This window comes from Penicillium verhagenii (genome assembly GCF_028828195.1).
Source record: "Penicillium verhagenii strain IBT 33310 chromosome Unknown utg000002l_segment0_segment0, whole genome shotgun sequence".
NCBI lineage: Eukaryota > Fungi > Ascomycota > Eurotiomycetes > Eurotiales > Aspergillaceae > Penicillium > Penicillium verhagenii.
This window is the reverse complement of record NW_026643166.1, coordinates 1,722,489-1,742,351: the sequence shown is the minus strand read 5'-3', so window position 1 is coordinate 1,742,351 and position 19,863 is coordinate 1,722,489. Positions and strand designations below refer to the sequence as shown.

General features: G+C 49.5%; 7 protein-coding genes across 7 annotated transcripts; 4 read left to right on the top strand and 3 right to left on the bottom strand.

Annotated features, from left to right (window-relative positions):
* Nucleotides 1–306: 306 nt before the first annotated feature.
* N7466_000636 (ACT domain-containing protein) lies at nucleotides 307–1,918 on the top strand (the record flags this gene model as incomplete). Its single annotated transcript, XM_057160034.1, has 3 exons — nucleotides 307–351; nucleotides 423–829; nucleotides 907–1,918. The coding sequence occupies 3 exons, from the start codon at nucleotides 307–309 to the stop codon at nucleotides 1,916–1,918; spliced, it is 1,464 nt and encodes a 487-aa protein (XP_057026282.1).
* Nucleotides 1,919–2,941: 1,023 nt separating this feature from the next.
* Nucleotides 2,942–4,171, bottom strand: N7466_000635 (WD40 repeat domain-containing protein; the record flags this gene model as incomplete). Its single annotated transcript, XM_057160033.1, has 4 exons — nucleotides 2,942–2,967; nucleotides 3,036–3,635; nucleotides 3,706–4,050; nucleotides 4,117–4,171. 4 exons carry the CDS (start codon nucleotides 4,169–4,171, stop codon nucleotides 2,942–2,944), a joined length of 1,026 nt encoding a protein of 341 aa, XP_057026281.1.
* A 480-nt stretch (nucleotides 4,172–4,651) lies between these two features.
* aspC (septin CDC12) lies at nucleotides 4,652–6,203 on the bottom strand (the record flags this gene model as incomplete). Its single annotated transcript, XM_057160032.1, has 7 exons — nucleotides 4,652–4,721; nucleotides 4,780–5,288; nucleotides 5,357–5,667; nucleotides 5,737–5,899; nucleotides 5,962–6,004; nucleotides 6,078–6,091; nucleotides 6,162–6,203. 7 exons carry the CDS (start codon nucleotides 6,201–6,203, stop codon nucleotides 4,652–4,654), a joined length of 1,152 nt encoding a protein of 383 aa, XP_057026280.1.
* Nucleotides 6,204–6,543: 340 nt separating this feature from the next.
* N7466_000633 (snoRNA-binding rRNA-processing protein PWP2) lies at nucleotides 6,544–9,468 on the top strand (the record flags this gene model as incomplete). The annotated part of the gene is made up of 4 exons (XM_057160031.1): nucleotides 6,544–6,561; nucleotides 6,628–6,740; nucleotides 6,825–7,568; nucleotides 7,635–9,468. 4 exons carry the CDS (start codon nucleotides 6,544–6,546, stop codon nucleotides 9,466–9,468), a joined length of 2,709 nt encoding a protein of 902 aa, XP_057026279.1.
* Nucleotides 9,469–10,910: 1,442 nt separating this feature from the next.
* N7466_000632 (cytochrome P450) lies at nucleotides 10,911–12,933 on the top strand (the record flags this gene model as incomplete). Its single annotated transcript, XM_057160030.1, has 6 exons — nucleotides 10,911–11,093; nucleotides 11,156–11,281; nucleotides 11,367–11,451; nucleotides 11,510–11,578; nucleotides 11,643–12,272; nucleotides 12,398–12,933. The coding sequence occupies 6 exons, from the start codon at nucleotides 10,911–10,913 to the stop codon at nucleotides 12,931–12,933; spliced, it is 1,629 nt and encodes a 542-aa protein (XP_057026278.1).
* Nucleotides 12,934–13,306: 373 nt separating this feature from the next.
* N7466_000631 (chromatin-binding exonuclease XRN1) lies at nucleotides 13,307–17,560 on the bottom strand (the record flags this gene model as incomplete). The annotated part of the gene is made up of 2 exons (XM_057160029.1): nucleotides 13,307–15,804; nucleotides 15,865–17,560. The coding sequence occupies 2 exons, from the start codon at nucleotides 17,558–17,560 to the stop codon at nucleotides 13,307–13,309; spliced, it is 4,194 nt and encodes a 1,397-aa protein (XP_057026277.1).
* A 544-nt stretch (nucleotides 17,561–18,104) lies between these two features.
* Nucleotides 18,105–19,758, top strand: N7466_000630 (WD repeat RBAP46/RBAP48/MSI1 family protein; the record flags this gene model as incomplete). Its single annotated transcript, XM_057160028.1, has 6 exons — nucleotides 18,105–18,129; nucleotides 18,186–18,254; nucleotides 18,344–18,449; nucleotides 18,508–18,969; nucleotides 19,029–19,514; nucleotides 19,584–19,758. 6 exons carry the CDS (start codon nucleotides 18,105–18,107, stop codon nucleotides 19,756–19,758), a joined length of 1,323 nt encoding a protein of 440 aa, XP_057026276.1.
* Between the last annotated feature and the right edge of the window lie 105 nt (nucleotides 19,759–19,863).

Here is a 19,863-nt window from a genome sequence, read left to right as displayed (position 1 = left end):
TCATTTGCTTCTCTTCTTTGGAACTTTGCCATTTTCGAGATTCTTGGAGTTCCATTTCTTTGACTCATTTTCTTTCCCTCCAAAATCCCCCACTGACGCAAACTCGTTACCGATGGCGTTTACCCCGTACTAGCATTGTGTCGCTGCATCAATGGCGTAATCTCTAGGAACCCCATGAAATAACGTGCCTTGCAGAAAAAAAGAACGTATGGAATACTTCTCCCAGGGCACCGTGTAATCCTCGACTTTTCCTCTTTTCCTTATACCTCTCCACCAACCCTCTTTACGCCACTCGCCACCAAAAGAATGGATCAATCCTTGACTCTGATCGACGCCCAGGTCCACTTTGTGGTAAGTGGAGCCTTCAGCCTTATTTATCTTCTGCTCTGGATATTTACCAATATACTTACTATATTCCATAGGAAGAGCGCCTGGTACTCGTTCACATCCCGCTCGAGCTCTACCCTTATTTCTTCAAGTCCGTGTTGAGGTTGATTTATGATGAAATCGCTCCATTGGAAGAAGATCACAAGGATGATGATGACTCGGCCGAATTTGACGAGGGTTCTGTCCAAGACCCCGAGTATCGCCAACCGGCATTTTTGAACGTGTCCATCACCCCCGTCGAGGTCTCGGTGATATGCCCCAGGGCTCTTTTTCAAAAATATTTCGATCCTACCTTCACCAAGCTGGATCAATTAGATATCCAACTCCGTTCGCGATTGGTTGTGAGTGATAATGACTACATTGCGATGCAGGTCCTAGGCCAAGGCCTGGTGGCTGGCAAGCGTGTACTCGAACTGACTAGTCCGCTCGCAATGGCGGGAATGTATGTACTCATTTATATATCCATGTCCAATATCCGATATATACACTGTGACAATATCATGCTAACACCAAACCTAGTTCCATCTTCTTCATTTCCACTTACTTTTCAGATTACATCCTTGTACCATTCCACAGCAAAGCAAGTGTGATCTCAACCCTCGAGAGCCGAGGCTTCCAGTTCGAAAATGCCACAGCAGCCTTCATCAGCAATGCCTTCAGTCCAACATCACCATGCATCGAAAAGTCGCTCGGCGACCTAATCCCGCCCGTCACTCCCCCTCCATCAACACTCGCCGAGCTCCAAACCCGCACTTTTGCGAACCTTCGCAAACGCGACATTTCCCCATTCGTAGACGAAACCTTGCGCCTCGTCCAATGTGCCGCCCACCATCCGTACAATAGCGAAGCAAGCTCCATGTCTATTCTACGTGACGCCATCACCACCGCCCTCTTAGTCGACAAACCACGCTTCCTCTCTTTGACCCTCGCAGCACTCGACCCCGCTGCATCCCTTCTTCTAGAAAAGCGGCTTCTCCCCCGCTTCGCGAGCCCGGCAGCCTCGCATCAAAACTACGAAGATGGCTCAGGGCTCCTCTTGGGCTCAAAAGAAGACTACCTCATACCGATTATGCTAGACCTGCGCGATCTGCCTCTCGAGGCCTCTGGCATCGTTTGCGGCGTGGCAGGTCGACTTGCAGAGGCAACAGATAGCCACTCCTCCCGTGCCCCGGATAACGAGAACCCGAGCCCTGTCAGTAGCAACTTGAGCGGTGTCATTGGGTCTGTGACTGAGCTGTTTGATACCTTTGGAACACGCTTGGCGCTCGGTGGTCTGGATAAGAATAAACGACCCCAGCCACAACAACCCTTACCCGCGACTACCCATCACCTTAAGCCGGACCTGGACTTGTCGGCCGATGCGGTAGAGATTAGTTTCTTGAGTACTGCGCGGGCGGGCACGATTATTGTTGGGGAGGACGAATTGCGTCGGGCAATCGATGCGCTGGAGGCGGAGAGAATGAATGATAAGACTCTAGGGGGTGATGATGAGTTACCGGCGGAGAACGAGGATACCGACGAGACTGCATAAGGCTGGTGTTTTTCCCCTCGATTTCACTTTTTTTCTGCTTTTTTCCCCAAGGTTTGTGTCAGTTGCATCTGGACGGTGTGTTTTGTTATTCAATTTCATATTGTTGCTTATGGCGAATGATGGTAAAAGTGACTTTTTAGTTATTTTGCTTTCTTTTCTTATTTTCTTGTATGCGGTTTGCAAAGCCATCTATGTATGATTACACGATCTCCATGCCCAATTTGACTATGTTCACGCTGGTTTTTGCTGCGCTGCCTAGCCCTGTCTCTATCAATTTTCATGGTTCTTTTTTTGACATGCCGTTCATGCATGCTGGTGCGTAAGGTTCCCAGGTTCTACATTCAAATGTTATTTTAATGGGTACCCCTTTGCTGCTTAGGTACTAGGAAGCGGGAGAGAAAAATATGATTCAGCGTATGGGGTATCAAGTTTCAGCATGAGATGCTTCTTATTTTTGTTCTCTTAAGACAGCTGTCTTCCAAGCTTGTGGTCCAAATGTTGGCTGGTGCCCATGGCCGCGCATTCATCTACTCCAAGTCTATGTTGCAGTGGTAGGGCCGAATCTCTTGGGCTCCGCCCAATTGATATCCCTAGAAGCCTCGCCTCTTTGGTGATTTCGGCCGACTGAAAGTCGACTAACTATTTAAGTATTTCTGCAAAATCATCAAGGGATCGCCAGCACATCAAACTCTGAGCCCGTTCAAAGTTCTTTGGCAATAATCGACTTTCAACGAGACTGGTCATGCCCTCTGGCCTGCCCGTGTCGCCTTCGAAGCGGGGCTTGGAAATAAAATTCCATCATGTGCGACGGCCAAGGTTCGCAAAGTTTGAGGCAGTTGAGCCACAGACATATTTGGTGGTTATGTGTGTTGTCCGGCAGGTATACTCAAGATGTCCTGCATTTTGAGGGTTTGAAGCGGGTCAGAGTCCCTCATCCAAAATAGGTCAAAAGATAGACAACATGGGTCGAATGTGGAAGTCCGATTAGCCTTCGTCTGGTAGCGATGATCGTTGGTTGATATATCATGAGCCAAAGACCCGAACAGTACCTGTCCAGCATTAGTTTAAGGGGGTTTCTTGAAGGAAATATTGATAGAGACAGAGGCAAGCGACTTACCATCAGAGCATCCGCCGGCCCAATGGCCACCCTCGTTCCATGCCACACAGCTCACTACCTTGACTTTCTCGCCCATTGGCACCGTCGCGACAGCCTCTCCAGTGAGTACATCCCAGGCAAAGACAGCCGCGCCAAGGCTAGTGTCGTTTTTCGGTGCTTCGCTGCCACTGAGAACCACTCCATCCCCCTGTGCAAAAACAGAGCGAACACGCAGTTCATCGTTGCGGTAAGAATGAGGAGACTTTGCAGCGTGCGAAAAAGAGTCTTTTTCTTTTTGCGGACCTCCAAAAGCCGCGAGAAGGCTTCCATTTGAGCGATCCAGCATCCGAATATAACTATCTAGCGTAGAAGCAAGAAGTACATTCCCGTCTGCCGAGCTTCGAATACTCGTTACTGGATGTGCGAGAACATCATCGGTCGTCCTACCCATCCGAACGTCATACACTCGCACATGGCCATCGTAGCTACCGCTCGCAATCGAATACGATGGCATGTGAACATGAAGACATGAAACAGTGTCGCCTGCCTCAGTGAGGGATTGAATAGGCTTATGGTCTTTGGAGCGAGTATCCCAGAGGTTTACTGTTGTATCGGCACTACCTGTAGATGATCAAACGAATATCAGCAAGTTTGAGGCTTTTGATAGACTTGGGTCGGGGAAGGACAATACCAGTGACGACCACCGAATCTCCATCTCCAGCAAATTGTACGGCCTCAACCCTGCTAGTATGACCAGTCCACCGTCTGGTTGTGCTACCTTGCTCGACATCCCACAAGAAGACTTGGCGGTCCCCTCCTACGCTGGCGAAGCGCGCATTATCTGCAGCAACTGCCACGTCGAGAACAGAGTAGCCATGGGCCTCGTATCGTTGGATCGGCGATATAGTTTCAACTGGCTGCGCAGAGCTTTCGACATTATTTGGAACAGCGCGCGACAAGTGAATGGCGCGATCGGAAGAACCTGTGAGTATGTATGTGCCTGGATAGCTAGAGAAGGTCACGGCGTTGACGGGGGCTGGCAGGAAGAATTGGGGGTTAGTTTTACGTCAACTTATAGAGGTTCCTGTGCAGCATGACTTACCGTTATGTGTTTTTAAGGTATGCAGATGTCGGGATGGGAATCTTTTTGGCGGCATGACGAACGGATCGTTGTAGAGAAGTTGTGTTAAGTGGTGGGGGGAAGCTTGGAGAAAATGCGGATGCGCGTGGAGCTCAGGAAAATGGGCCCGAGCTCCTTATACTCCATGTAAACTTGAACTATATTTTGTCTCTTACTTCTAATATATCGAAAGGTTGTATGAGACCAAAGCTACTACATACACTAGTACTGAGTAGTTTCTTCATATGCATTAAAGGAATGATTAACTCTGTATTTTCCCGCGCTACAGAAAACAGGAGGGGGTTATTATCAAGAATGTAGACACCATCGCTAGCTACCAGCGGTAAATGGATATAACAGAACGAAACGGACCAGCCTCTTGAGGCGAAGTTGCGCCCTCCCAAGCGCATAAAACCGGAAGACGTAGGATACTCAAAAGAAGAAAAAGAACGAGGGAGCTTGCACGACCCGCTTGCTCCCTTTTTGAACAACAAGGGCTGATGCCCACAAACCCATCTTAACGACGGCCATGGCTGCGGGTGCCGGAGCCCTGCAGATTCTCGATCTCGCCCTCGAGTTGTTTGATCCTGGAGTAAGTTAGTATGGAAAACTGTAAAGTGAAAAACAAACGCAAGGTATACATACGCCGCGTGAGTGGCCTCCAGATCCTTGTTGAGGCGGTCCCGCTCGGAGATGAGCTTCTGCTCCCACTGGCGGAAGCGCTGCTCCTCGACCTTGACCTGCTCGGTGAACCGCTTGCGCAAGTTCTCCTCTTCCTCCTTGAACTTGGGGTTGTCAAGCTTGCGAGGCCGGGCCTCACCAAACTTACGGGTCTCCATCTGCTGGGCGCGGTAGGCCTCGTAGTGCTGCTCTTCCGTGGTGTGGATAAGATCAAGCATGTGAGTGCGGATCAAGATCGATCGGAGCTTCTTGAAGTCACAGTGATCCTCGTTCTCAACCTCGGCGACACCCCAAGCGTACTGACGACCCTTAACGACACGGCCATCGTTGGCCTTGACATCTTTCTCGGAACCGATAACGGCGAAGGGCATGGCAGCCATCAAGCTGCGGGCGTGGGTAGCGGCGTGCTCATCGTCCTCCTCAATGGGCGGTGTGTAGATCTTGATTCCCTGGGCCTCGATGACACGGCGAATCTGTCAAGGGATGGTTAGCTGAGTTGTTTTTTTTTGGCCTTCAACAGAATAGATCAGCAACCACTCACTCTATCCTTGTAACGGACAAGGTCGGCATGGCTCAGGGTATCGGCCTTGGCAACAACGGGGATCAAGTTGACACGTGAGCTGAGACGCTTCATAACCTCAATGTCGAGGGGCTTGAGGGTGTGTCCAGTGGGGCGGATGAAGTACAGACAGGCGTGCACACGCATGTCAATCTTGTCTGTCCGGCGGGGCTGTTGCTCCTGGAGCATGTAAGACTCGTGCTGGTCATCCAGGAACTCGATGATAGGCTGCCAGGAGTCACGGTTGTTGACATAGTCGCCGAAGCCGGGGGTATCAATAACGGTGAGGCGAACTAAGCAAGAGACAACCGATTAGTGACTGTCACAAATAAACTCCCTCTAAACGGTGAAGGGGGCCCCACCTTTGAAGAACTTCTCCTCAAGCTCGGCCTTGGTGATTTCAATCTCGACGGTGCGGTCAACCTGCTTCTGGTGACGGCGCTTGTGATCGGCGTAATTTTTAATAGTGGTGGAGAACAGAGTGTTGATGAAGGTAGTCTTTCCCAATCCTGACTCTCCAGCAACCTATCGATCGTGGCGGTTAGTCGTCAATGTACCCTATCGTGGTATTGCAAGCTCCGACACACCATAATTGTGAAAGCCGCACCCCGCTTCGCAACAATCTTGTGTCTAAAGGGTTATCAATTAATATGTTTATCCTGGGCGGATCCTAGCTCTCGATTGAGTTCGACGGAATACACACCGCTGGTTGGGGAGCTACATGACATAAATTGATTAGCGACCAGTTCGATCAACTTTCATTTCGAGGTTGCGGGAAATAGCTTACATTGGCAATGCCAATAGGCGTGGCAGTCTCGGTTGTCGACATTGTGGGCTAAAAGGGAGATGAATGAAGACAAGAAAAGGGGCAAGAAGCTCCTCAAGAGAATTACCAAAAGGGAAAATGTGGAAAGATAAAAAGCCCCCAAGAAAAGCGTTGGATTGTAAAAAGGGGAAGGCGTGAACCTGACTTTCAGCGGTACTCTTTCCCCCCTGAATCTCCTTTCTCGTTTTCTGGAGTAGAGCTGGCCCTTGCCTATCTGGGTTTAGCGCATAACACTATACCACTTACGGTCCGGGTTCGGATAAATCAATGATGCGATGCTTATCGCATTGATTCCGCTAATCAGCTTGAAATTTTGCATCGTGAAGCTGTCGCAACTAGGAAAATGAAGACCGATTTCAAGGTGAGTAAGGGCTTTTCTGCATAGTGTCATATCATGGACTTAACATATCTAACCATTGTATCCTAGTTCTCCAACCTTTTGGGGACGGTCTACCGTAAGGGCAATCTGCTCTTTACTCCCGATGGTACCTGTCTACTTTCGCCAGTAGGCAATCGGGTCACTGTCTTTGACCTCGTACAGTAAGTGCTCATCTGGCGGTTCCAATGGGGCCCTTGACCCAGGGGTTTGGCAATTCTCGGTTTTCTGACCTTTTGGGCTTCTAGCAACACCTCTTATACCCTTCCATTTTCGCACCGCACCAACATCGATCGCTTGGATCTATCCCCGAAGGGAAACTTGCTGTTGACCGTTGACGAAACTGGCCGAGCAATTCTGACCAATTTCCAACGCCGAATCGCTATCCACAACTTCTCCTTCAAGGGCCGCGTCACTGCGCTCAAATTTTCCCCGTCCGGCCGGCATTTCGCAGTCGGCGTCGGCAGACGCTTGCAAATCTGGCAGACCCCATCTACTCCTGGAACCGAAACCAATGGCGAGATTGAGTTTGCTCCGTTCGTTCTTCACCGTGATCTGGCTGCACACTTCGACTCTATCTCGAATATCGAGTGGTCAAGCGACTCCCGGTTCTTGTTGACCGCATCCCGAGATCTGACTGCGCGAGTATGGAGTTTAAATCCCGAGGATGGGTTTGAGCCTACTACTCTGGCGGGCCACCGGCAGGGTGTGGTTACAGCGCACTTTGATGTAAAGCAGGAATTCATCTACACCGTTTCCCAGGATGGAGCTCTTTTCCGCTGGGAATATGTCGCCAAGAAAGACCCAGAGACCGATGAAGAAATTGGAGAGGCTCAGTGGAGGATTACGAAAAAGGACTTCTTCATGCAGAGCGATGCGAGTGTTAAATGCGCTGCATTCCATGCACCCTCCAACTTGCTAGTGGTTGGCTTCTCTAACGGTCTTTTCGGCCTGTATGACTTGCCCGAGTTCAACATGATTCATCAGTTGAGGTAAGTGAAATCCTTGTTTATTTTGGCGTTTCTCGTCAATTTTGACTAAATTATCATTTTGTATAGTGTCTCGCAAAGCAACATTGACGTTGTTACAATCAACAAGTCTGGAGAGTGGCTTGCCTTCGGTTCCTCCAAGCACGGCCAGTTGTTGGTGTGGGAGTGGCAGTCAGAATCCTACATCCTTAAACAGCAGGGTCATCTTGACTCTATGAATTCTCTGGTTTATTCACCAGATGGACAAAAAATTGTGACCACCGCCGACGATGGCAAAATCAAGGTATGGGATGTGAAGTCAGGCTTCTGCATTGTGACTTTTACCGAACACACCAGCGGAGTGACTGCATGCGAGTTCGCCAAGAAGGGTAGCGTTCTCTTCACCGCATCCCTGGACGGATCAATTCGAGCATGGGATTTGATTCGATACCGTAACTTCCGCACTTTCACTGCGCCTTCGCGACTCTCGTTCTCTTCTTTGGCAGTAGACCCCACTGGAGAAGTGGTCTGTGCCGGATCTCCTGACTCTTTTGATATCCATGTCTGGTCTGTGCAAACAGGCCAATTGCTTGATCAGCTTTCCGGTCACGAGGGCCCTGTGTCGGCCCTCGGCTTTGCTGCGGATGGTAACCATTTGGTCAGCGGTAGCTGGGATCACACTGTGCGAATTTGGAGTATTTTCGGCCGAACACAGACTAGCGAGCCTCTTCAGCTTATGTCCGACGTTCTCAGTGTGGCTTTCCGCCCTGATGGACAACAGGTAGCGGCCTCAACCCTGGACGGTCAGCTTTCATTCTGGTCAGTGGAGGATGCCGTTCAACAGGGTGGTGTTGACGGACGCCGTGACGTATCTGGTGGCCGAAAAGCATCCGATCGCACAACTGCTGCTAATGCGGCAGGGACCAAGTCTTTCAACCGTATCACCTACAGTGCAGACGGTAGCTGCATTTTGGCGGGTGGTAACAGCAAGTACATTTGCTTGTACGACGTTGGTACGGGCTCTTTGATCAAGAAATACACAGTCTCAGTGAACCTGTCGATGGATGGTACGCAGGAGTTCTTGAACAGCCGAAACCTCACCGAGGCTGGCCCTCGCGACCTTATTGATGAAACAGGAGAGGCTTCTGATAAGGAAGATCGCATTGACAAGACTCTCCCTGGTGCGAAGCGTGGCGATGCCGGTGCTCGCACTACTCGGCCTGAAGTACGAGTGACCTCAGTTGATTTCTCCCCAACTGGTCGTGCCTTCTGTGCTGCCTCTACTGAGGGTCTTCTCATTTATAGCCTGGATGATGACTTTGTCTTTGATCCATTTGATCTTGACATCTCCATCACTCCTTCCACTATTCTTGCCACTGTCGAGGCCGCCAAGAGTGCTTCCGCGGCTGGTACTGTTGATGATGAAAATACCTTCATTAAGGCGCTGGTCATGGCATTCCGCTTGAACGAATCCAAGATTATCCGTGCCGTGTACGAGTCGATCCCGCCTTCGGACATTCCACATGTTGTCCGCGCCGTGCCTACAGTGTACTTGCCCCGTCTGCTCCGCTTTGTCGCCCTCGCAGCCGACGAAACCCCGCATCTGGAATTCAATTTGATGTGGATCGAGTCTCTGTTCAGTTGCCACGGTCGATACTTCAAGGAAAACTCCGGGACATTTGCCCCCGAACTTCGCGCTGTCCAGCGAGCTGTCGATGACATCCGTGAAAACCTCAAGCGGTTGACGGAAAAGAACCTCTACGACCTTAATTATCTTCTCTCTACGCCTGTTCTTGCCAACAAGAAGTCATCAAGCGCAATGTTGGCTATGACTGCGGGTCATGTCGAGGAAGAGGACGACCAAATGGCCGACGCCGATGCCGATGCCGAAGACGGAGAGGGCGATTGGGTTGGATTGGAATAAATAATTCCATAATAATTACCCCCTCTGTGTATGTCTACTTTGCATCTGCGCTTGGCGTTTGTATATTATAGGACGGTAAAGGGAAATCTGTTCCCTCAAAAGTGCTGTGTCTAGGTATTAGAGAGATGATGTTGTCTTTTGTTTGAATGAATCTACGTGTGTAAACATAACCTTGCAACTCTCGTACCGTAGTATACTAGTGAACAACAGCTTGGCCACAAAACTGATAGATGTCATAGGTAAATATCACTCCGCCATTGCTATCATTTGCACAGATGTATTCAAATAACTGGACAGTGTCTGTCTAGCTCATCTTTGACATCTGGAAGCAGAATGTAACAAGTCCAACCCCTGTTAAATGTTTAGAAACAATAAACCGACAAGGCGATTATTTGTGGCTCTCGAATGAATACTGCGATCTTCCTAGCCGCCTGCGTAATTGGTTTAGTTCTCTTCAAGTGCAATCTTTTTCATTTACAAAAAAAAGTAAAGAGGATGAAGACGAGAGAGGGGATGTACTAAATAACTCGCATAAAAAGACAAAAAGACAAAAAGACAAAAAAGAAAGGTCGTGCCCGGGATCGAACCGGGATCGCCAGAATCAGAATCTGGAGTGATGACCATTACACTACACAACCTTAATTGTTATTAGGGACGCAAACATTGGCTATATGAAGCCGCGGAGGACAATTGCACAACTATGCTGGCGAATTCAGTACTAATCTATGCCTTCAGTTTATGAGGAGTAAATGCGATAAATTAAAGCTTTATATTTTAACAGTCATTGTTTATTGCTCAAGTGCATCTAAATCAACGGTTTCTCCCCTCTCTTCGCCCTCCAATAGTTACTGTTTCTTACGCCAACCAACTGTCCGAATATATAGTTAACTTGCAAATGTCAACTGGTCAGGATGACTAACAAGGCCGATGGCACAATAAATCCACCGGGACAGGCTAGATATAAGATCAAGGAACACCATGGGAGCACTACCGTTGATTGTTGGAGGATAGGGTATCCCTCTTTTTGACGCATCAACGTTTTCTCACTCAAGTGCTTTCTTCCTGGCTTTCAATTAGGTCTCGTCGAATATTCACAGGGTCCTCAGATTGCAATGTTTAAGTATATTTTCTTTCAGTTTGGACAGAACTACATAGTATCCAATACACATAAAAAGAGCCGAGCAAACCAAATATGCGTAACAAAGTAAATCAACAGCGCAGGAGTTATGGGTAGAAACAAAGACTTTTGACGCGTTTGTACTATGATCTGGAATATTCCGAGTGACACCCTTCCAGGGGTATACTGCCCGACAGGACCTTGTGTTACCAACTAACATGTACTCTCCGCGTGCTCGCTCTTCTTGATTTAAGATCAGCCCAGGATTTTCATCGCTCCACATTCCGATTCCCTTGCTTCTATCTCTTCTTCCATCCGTGCTTGAATGGCTGGCTCTATTCTCTGGCCCCTCCTGGGGGTCTTGATTTACTTTTTTCTCCGCAGATCCATCAATCCTCGCCTCAAACACATTCCTATCGTTCGTTACCGGTGGTACGTGCCCGATGTACTCAACAGACTCATCTTCTATCCAAGGGCTTCATCGATGATATATCGGGGCTACAAGGAAGTATGTCAATCAGTACCTTCAAGAGTCATCGTTGAGCTGATTCGTACTGATGCAAATTATAGTACCCACATCGACCCTTCCGTGTACTCACAGGTGATGGCGAGATTGTTGTCTTGCCAGTGAAGTATCTGCCTGAGCTGAGACACCTTCCACCTTCTGTCATCAGCTCCCTGGATGCACAATACGAGGTATGATATTATCCTGCTAGCTCAACTTTATATTGTTGCATTCACGACTGGAACTCCGCTAATATTCGAACTATTTCATGCTTAGAATGCCCTGGGAGAATACACTCAGATCATAATCAATAGCTATCTCCCTTCCATGACCGTTCGGAAACGCCTGACACCATCTCTTGGTACTTTGCCAATCATCCATTTATCCACTCAAACTTTCTATTGCTAAACATTGCGCAGCACGAGTGATCCCATGGGTGATAGATGAACTCCATCGAGCCTTCGATGCCGCCATTCCAGAATGTGAAGGTATAACTCCGGAAAGGCATCCCATGAGCCAAACTTGGTACTAACAATCCGTCCTCTTCCAAAGACCATTGGGCCCGCATCTACCCCCACGAAGTATTCATCCACCTAATCACCTGCGCCACATCTCGCGTCATGGCAGGCGACTCACTCTCCCACAACAAGGAATGGCTCAAGACAGCAACAAACTACTCCGTGAACGTGGGTGTAACCATCTTACTTCTCCGCCCATTCCCAGTCTTCCTCCGACCAATAGTGGCATTCTTTCTCCCCTCCGTCCGCGCCATGAAACGCCAGCTGCGCTTCGTGAAAGATCTCTTCGTCCCAATGATCAACGAGCGGCGTGCTGCTCGCGAAAAGGCAACGGCTGAAAATGACCCAGGGTATGAGGCCCCGGATGACTTCTTGCAGTGGATGATGGATATGGCGGAGGACGAGCAGGATATGGATCCAGAGCTGTTGGCGCATCACATGCTTCTGCTTATGAGTCTTGCCGTTGTGCATACGAGCTCCATGGCAATGAGTCATGCACTTTACGACCTGATTCTTATGCCTGAGTATCTTGGTCCGCTGCGAGAGGAGGTTCGAGAGACGCTGAAGTTTGGGTGGGAGAATGCTACGAAGGCATCGTTTGACAACCAGCGGAGGATGGACAGTTTCCTGAAGGAGTCTCAACGGTTTGGGCCACCAGGGGAATGTGAGTATAACGACACAACACTCTGATATGTATATTTGAACATTGAGATGTTATGTACTGGTCAATGGTGGATGGTTTCAAAAAAAGTGTTGATGACATTCGAATACTGATCTGAGATTCCATAGTGACCTTCCACCGCATCTTGAAAAAGCCTTTGACCCTATCAGGCGATCTCTTCCTGCCCGAAGGAACTCATATCTGTTTTCCCGCAGGACCCCTCAGCAAAGATCCAGCCGTCATCGCCGATCCGCAGTCATTCGACGGATTCCGCTGGTGTCGGAACCCGACAGACCGGCACGCTTTGTCAACATGTGCCGGTGGCGCATCCATCACAGACGAGAAATATGCTGAATCAAACGATACCGAAGAATCGTGGGAGGACGGGCGCACACTCTCACTGGTCCCGTCGACATCCACCAGCTTCGTTAGCATCAGCCCTTCAAGTATGCATTTTGGAGCGGGCCGGCAAGCTTGTCCGGGTCGATTTTTTGCAGCATGTACGATTAAAGCGATCTTCAGCAAGATTATTATGGACTATGAGTTTAAGTACGAAGATGGCAGGGGTGACCGCAGACCGCAAAATCTCTGTGTTGGAGAACACATTTTGCCGAACACTAGTACGCCAGTGCTATTTCGGAAAAGGGCCGTTGACACGATTTAGTTTCACGGCCTTGGAATGTCCATTTAAACCTCGGACTGAGATCGGATTCTGACATCGGGATATTATTACAATGTGCCAGTTGTTCCAAGGTTTGTTATGCATGTTAGCTGTGGTCGATAGACTTTTAACGTTCACGCTTATTACAACCTTGGAAGGTTATGAGTTGCTTTAGAAGACATGATGAATATTTGAAATCTTTACATCCATTCAATTCTTTTTTTTTCTTTCTCGGGGGGTTTTTTTTGTTTCAAAGACTCGCCTACACACTAGTAGGTATCTTAATCCGTTCCCGTGTTGATAAATGCCAACAAGACTCTGTACATATAAGGACAATATGTCATAAATATCGTAAACGGGAACAAAGCAGATCAAATCACTGGTCGCTCGCAGGAGCAGGGCCACCTCCGCGACCACGGCCATGGAATCCATTGCCACGACCACGGCCGCGGCCGCGTCGCTGAGCGACTACCGGTGGTGGAGGAACCTGATTGTAGCTCTGCGGGCGGAAGTTGGGATTGTTTTGAATGACCCCCTCGCTAGGATCACCATTTTCAACGGATGCATATCCGCCTCTACCGCCTCTGCCACCGCGATTGCCGTTAGTTGGGGCGCCCCGGTTACGAGGGCCGCGCGGAGTGCCGCCATTGACGTGGGGCCGGAAGGGCAGCGTAGTGGGCGGGTTGTTACCGGGACCACCACGTCCACGGGTAGCATTGTTTCCAGAAACAGCCCCCTGGAACGATCCCCTCAAAGGTGGGGGAACGGGTGCATTCTTGAGCTGTCCCTGTCCGTTGGGGCCCAGAGGTGCACCATAGCCAGGAACGGTCAGAGGTGTAGGTTCCTGCTGGGTTTGCTGGCCCGTGGCAGCACGAGAGCTAGTGACCAATTGGCGGTAGGACAAGTTTAGGACCGAAGACGCGGGAACTGTCTGGCCACGGAATGGCGCACAGCGCTTGCCGAGATCCGTGCCACTCATGAAGGAAGCGTCAAAGACAACATCGAGCAAGATTGTGAGCGGGGTTCTGGTAAGACCCACCACGGTGCCCCGAGTGGCAATAGGAACCTTGCCGGAATTCTGGGCATACACGACGCGATCACCAAGCTTGAATGTTTGGCTTCCAAGGCGGTGCTCCACATCCTCAGGCCGAAGCAAAGCACCTCGGGGGACGCCGCGAACTTTCTGAGGCCGCATCTCAGGCTGCGACTTAGTGAATTCATCGGCGTCCTGTTGGATAAGAAGGACAATATCGGAATCCAGTTGCTCGGCTTCAAGGGGAACCCTTGCAAAATCCTTAGCTTCCACTGCCTTAAGCCAATCACGAATCTCCTTTATTTTTGCAAGAGCAACATCTTCCGGGTAAAAATCAGTTGGAGAGTAACGATCGCTCTGAGGATTGCGCTGGATACCAGCAATGAATTCAGGGAAGGTAATCATGTACTGCTGAAGCAGGTTAACTGCCTTCTGGCTGAATTCCCAACCAGATTGACCACGGCGAGAATATCCAAGGACCTTTTGCTTGCGAGCTTCGAACTTGAGGTTGAGGCCCAGATTGACACGTTGGCCCTCTACGTCAACTGTGAAGGACGACGTGATCCTCGCTAGCACCAGAGGATTGAGACGCAGACTCCGTGCAATAGCATACGAAGGCATGTAGGGGCATGATCGCTCAGCCTCTGCAACATGCCGTCTTCCAAATTCTGGCTCTTTGCCTTTCACCGCTGCGACTAACCCATTCACCTTTCCATCAGAGTGACCAGTCACATGAACGGGTCTGCCGTAGTTGAAGTCACCCAAGAAGAAACAACGAGAGTTTGCGGGGAACTCTTCTTCAATTGGCAGAGCCTCACGCTCAATGAAACGCTGGTCGGGGTTGACGACATCGTCAACCACCACCTGGAGAGCATAGTCGGTTTCTTGTCCAGGTATATCCGCGAATTCCTTGATGGTAGCACCTTCTTCGGTCTTGGTCATGCCCTTTAGCAGTTGAATATGGAGGACTGACTCAACACCTCCGATAATGATACCCAGCCGCTTGCTGTAGCTACCCTCGATCTTGTCTGCCTTCTTCTTCCACTGCTCGATTTGTTGAGGCGTGTGCGGGATTTGGACAGCATGCTCCTCACCCGGTGGAAGAATGTAGTCAAAAAGTTCGTCTGAAACACGAACGACTAGTGCTTCTTGCAGGAATGGGAATCCAACATGAACTCGCTTCCCAAGCTTTGTCTTGGCCAATTCGACGCTGGTTCGACTGGATGGGTCCAGGAGGGTGATGACCTGGCTTTCATTCCGACTTTCCTGTTGGAATACACAGACTCCATGGAAACCCAGCTGACCGACACGTGGCAGGGTCTTCAGACTAGGGAAACCGGCCAGAGCGGCATCACCAAGCTGCACGCCGTCCATTAAACCATGATATGGGACTAATCCATCCATGGTAGGGAGTTCAAAAGTATTCTCAATGCAGCGACAGTTGGGAACGTCAGGGAATACACCAGGCATGGAGGAAGGATAAATGAAGTTCACATCAGGTGAGTGTGTGAATTTCAGGCTAGCCCCAAAACCATTACGAGATTTCTCGTCAGGGCTAAGGAGCTGTTCTCGTGTTTTCATAGCATCCAGGAGGCGCTTTTCGTCGATGAAAGGAATTTTGACCACGGCCTCCCACTCCATCTTTTTGCCGTTCATGTCCAGGTCGAAATCACGAGGGTAAAAATCGATGATGGGAGATTCCGGTGAAGTCATCAGCTCCCAGTAGGCGGTTGGCACAATCTTCTTACTGCGATCAGGCAACACACCCATCAGCTGCTCAAAAGGCCTGAATGGCTGACCGAGTCGGAAATTCATATCCACACCCAGCCCCTTCGTTACGTCTGTTTCATGCTGTTAGTAAAAAAAAAACACTGGACAAAAAGAGAATACAAAGCACTCACCCGAGATCATGGGGGCATAGTGATAGCGGAAGAACCAGGACCACGATGCGATACCCCGATAATAATAGAACAAGACCCACTGGAGACCTTGCACATAATTCTCTGCAAGCTTTTTCATCTCATCCTCGTTGTCAAGTCCCCATCCGAACTTAGAGCGATAATAGGTATCTCTCCACTCATAGAATTTCTCGTCATATTTCTTTTCAGCGGCCTCTTGTGCCTCTTCAGGGGTCATTTCCTGTACTTTGGCCTTCTCGTACTTTCGAATAACCCGCTGAATGGCCAGGGTTGCCTCCTCGTCATCGTCTTCCTCCTCACTATCATCATGCTCGGGCTTAGGTAGCTGGAGTCTCATGAACCGATCGCCACCCTCATTTTCTGTGGTGGACCATGGTACTCGAAGTTGGTCTGCAAGTTTCTCCACAAAGCTGCGGTCGCGGGCCGGTAAAGTAGATGGGAAATCCAAAGGTTTCGCTTCAGAACCTTTACCAGGCCGATTCAAGACGTACTGCTTTACTTTCTTCAGAATATCCTTCTGAGATGCCGTGATAGTCAACTCCTTCGGCCTGTTCTCCAGTTCGAGCGAGCCGTCATTCTTTTTCGATTTGACCCATTGAGCATCAGAGTTTTCGAGTTCAAAGAAACGATGCTCGAAAACGCTCATCGCATCAATGAGTTTGCCTAGGCGCTCCAGGTTGATTGTACCTTCCTCGTTAATGTAGCCACCCATCTTGGGTAGAACTTCTTTGTAGATCTTGAACATGAGCGCCAATGCACCCTCATTGATGTGCAAATTGGGCAAATTGGGCAAGAAATCATTTCCAACGAAAAATGCCATGAGAATAAAATCATCAATAACACGCTCCATATCAAATGGGAAGTTTAGAGTTCCTTCTTGCTCTAGCTCTTGAAATTCCAATTCCAGATACTCCCGGACCATGCTCAGATGCAAGAGATAGAAGTTTTGATGTTCCAGTTCCTTGGGCTTCTTTTGTGTCTGACGGCCAAATGTCACCTCCTCTCGGAGAAGACAGAAGTGAGGGTCATGGCTGAGAAGACCCAGCATGATCAGATCCGCATCTAAACCATACAAACAATGCCGCACGTTCGGATGGTAACCGGGCTGCGCTTTCGCTTGACGAATGTATTCCATGATCTTGTGCTCTCCTTCTCCGGGCACCTCATGTCCCGAAAGCACGATTTCTACGCCCTGCCAATCCGAATCCTCGGAGATCTTTTTGTTGATGAAGTATTTCAATTGTTGTGTGAGTCTCGCCATGAAACCGGTACCAGGGGTGATACAATTGCTGTCGAATGGGTCTTCTTTCGGCATCTCCATTCCCTGTGCAATTGCTTTCTCTTTCGCATTTTCAGCGTCCAGAGCGGTTCGGAAGCGGCGCGCACGTTGTTGGTTCATCTTCGCTCGTGGGGCGACACCATCGACAGCCATAAAAAACAACTTTTGGGGTTTAATCTTTCCGAAAAGGTGCTCAATATAGTTGAAGATGGCAATAAACATTTGTTCCTCCGACATGCGGAATGTCGGAGAGTCACTGTCGCTGTGTGTGCAGTTGTGAATAATTCCGTTCATATCCAGATACAAGCTGTCGAACTCGGGAATACGGCTCTCCTTGATGAGCATGGAGATGGCGGGATACCGCTCGCTCAGCCAGCGGAAGAATTTCGGAACACCCATTGTGAATTATCGTTTACAATAGAGGTGGTAGAAAAGGTGGTCGTTGGAAAAACCGTCGAGAGTAATTCAACAGTGCGGGGGGTGAACTTGCCGCAAGGGTTGGTCTGGAGGATGTGGATGCGTCACAGGAATCGGAGGTACCGATCGGCGGGGAAATTATTCGATATAAATCCGTCGTCTCGTAATCAAACAAGAAGAAAAAAATACCTCTCGAGCTCAACGCCAAGAATCCCGCAAGAGCGAAACACAGCAGAGACACAAGAAGGAAAGGGAGACACCAGGGTAGATGAACAGAGTAAAGTTGCAAAGTTGCAAAGTTGGGCGTGAAGCAAGCTGAAGTCCATGCCAAGGAGTATCTCTCCCATTCGGGACTAGCGCCAACTGCTGCCCATTAACGCGGGTTTCGCGTTTGGAATCGCCCTTCTCTGCTTCTTTGCTTCTTTGCTTAAGACTTCGGCTTCTTTTCCTTTTTCAAAAAGGCCTAGTCATCCCAACTTCCAGTCGCTTGACGCATTCGCGTGAGAATACATTACTGCTTGCAGCAATGGACACATATGAGGATGAGAACCGTGAGTTTACCGGCTCTGGAAATTGGTTGCTAGAAATCTCCGTTCTAACTGCGCAGTAGCCACCGGGGTTGAGGAGCAGCAGGAGAAGGAAAGCGAGCACAGCAACGAAAAGATCATCAATGAGGGTATGCGCTGATATATGTTTCGACATTGTTTATTCCATCAATCCCCACCTGTCCAAGTTGAAGAACAAGGCTAACTTAACTATCAATAGAATACAAGACATGGAAAAAGAACGCGCCATTTTTGTATGATATGATTCTGAGCACAGCTTTGGAATGGCCCACCCTCACAACCCAGTGGCTTCCAGACAAGCAGGAGTGAGTCTTCTAAGCATCTCTTCAGTCCCACAAGGTTCAAAACTGATATTTGGCCCAGAGTCCCCGATAAGCCTTATTCTACCCATCGCCTACTTATTGGTACCCACACAGCCGGTGATGCTCAGAATTACCTTCAAATCGCGCACATTCAGCTTCCAAACGCCAATGCCCCGAACCCAGACGACTATGATGAGGAGCGCGGAGAGATCGGTGGCTACGGTGGCGGACCCAAGAAGCCCCAGATGGAGATCAAATTTGAGATTGCCCAGAAGATTGATCACAGGGGGGAAGTTAACAAGGCCCGTTACCAGCCCCAGAACCCCAATATGATTGCGACCATGTGTACCGATGGCCGGGTGATGATCTGGGACCGTTCAAAGCACCCCAGCCAACCCACTGGTACTGTGAACCCTCAAATGGAGCTCCTAGGACACGAGGCAGAGGGCTTCGGCCTGAGCTGGAATCCACACAAAGAGGGTCACCTTGCTACTGGTAGCGAGGACAAGACTGTTCGACTCTGGTAAGTCACTAATCCTTGCCGTGAGTCTCGATCCGGGTCACTTACGAAATTAACGTTAGGGACCTTACGACATACACCAAGGGCAACAAGGCCCTCCGGCCGACCCGCACCTACACTCACCATTCTTCCATCGTAAACGATGTTCAGCACCACCCTCTCCATTCGTCTCTCATTGGAACCGTCTCCGATGATATCACCCTTCAGATTCTCGATATTCGCTCTGCTGACTCCACCCGCGCAGCCGCATCAGCGGAGGGGCAGCACCGCGATGCTATCAATTCCATCTCCTTTAACCCGGCAGCAGAGACAATCTTGGCCACCGGTTCCGCTGACAAGACTATTGGTCTGTGGGATCTTCGAAATCTCAAGACCAAGCTTCACTCATTGGAGGGTCACACAGACTCCGTGCAGTCTATCTCGTGGCATCCATTCGAGGAGTCCGTTTTGGCCAGTTCCAGCTATGACCGGAAAATTATGTTCTGGGACCTCAGCCGTGCTGGTGAGGAACAGACCCCGGAGGACGCGCAGGACGGTCCTCCCGAGCTGTATGTGTTCTATAATTGCTTTAATGCAATTCTTTCTTCCTTCAATGCCTTGACTAACCTAATTTCCAGTCTCTTTATGCACGGTGGTCACACAAACCGCCTGTCTGACTTCAGTTGGAACCTCAGCGATCCATGGGTGCTGTGCTCGGCGGCCGAAGACAACCTCCTGCAGGTATGGAAGGTGGCCGACGCCATTGTGGGCAAGGACCTGGAAGATGTCCCTACCGAGGAGTTGGAGGCATGATTTTTTCTGCTTATAGTTTCTTGGTCTGGTTTGTTTGAGTTATTTGCCGAATGGTACTTTTTCCCCCATGGTGCGCTTGCCGGCGAAACATAGGTCTGAGCAATT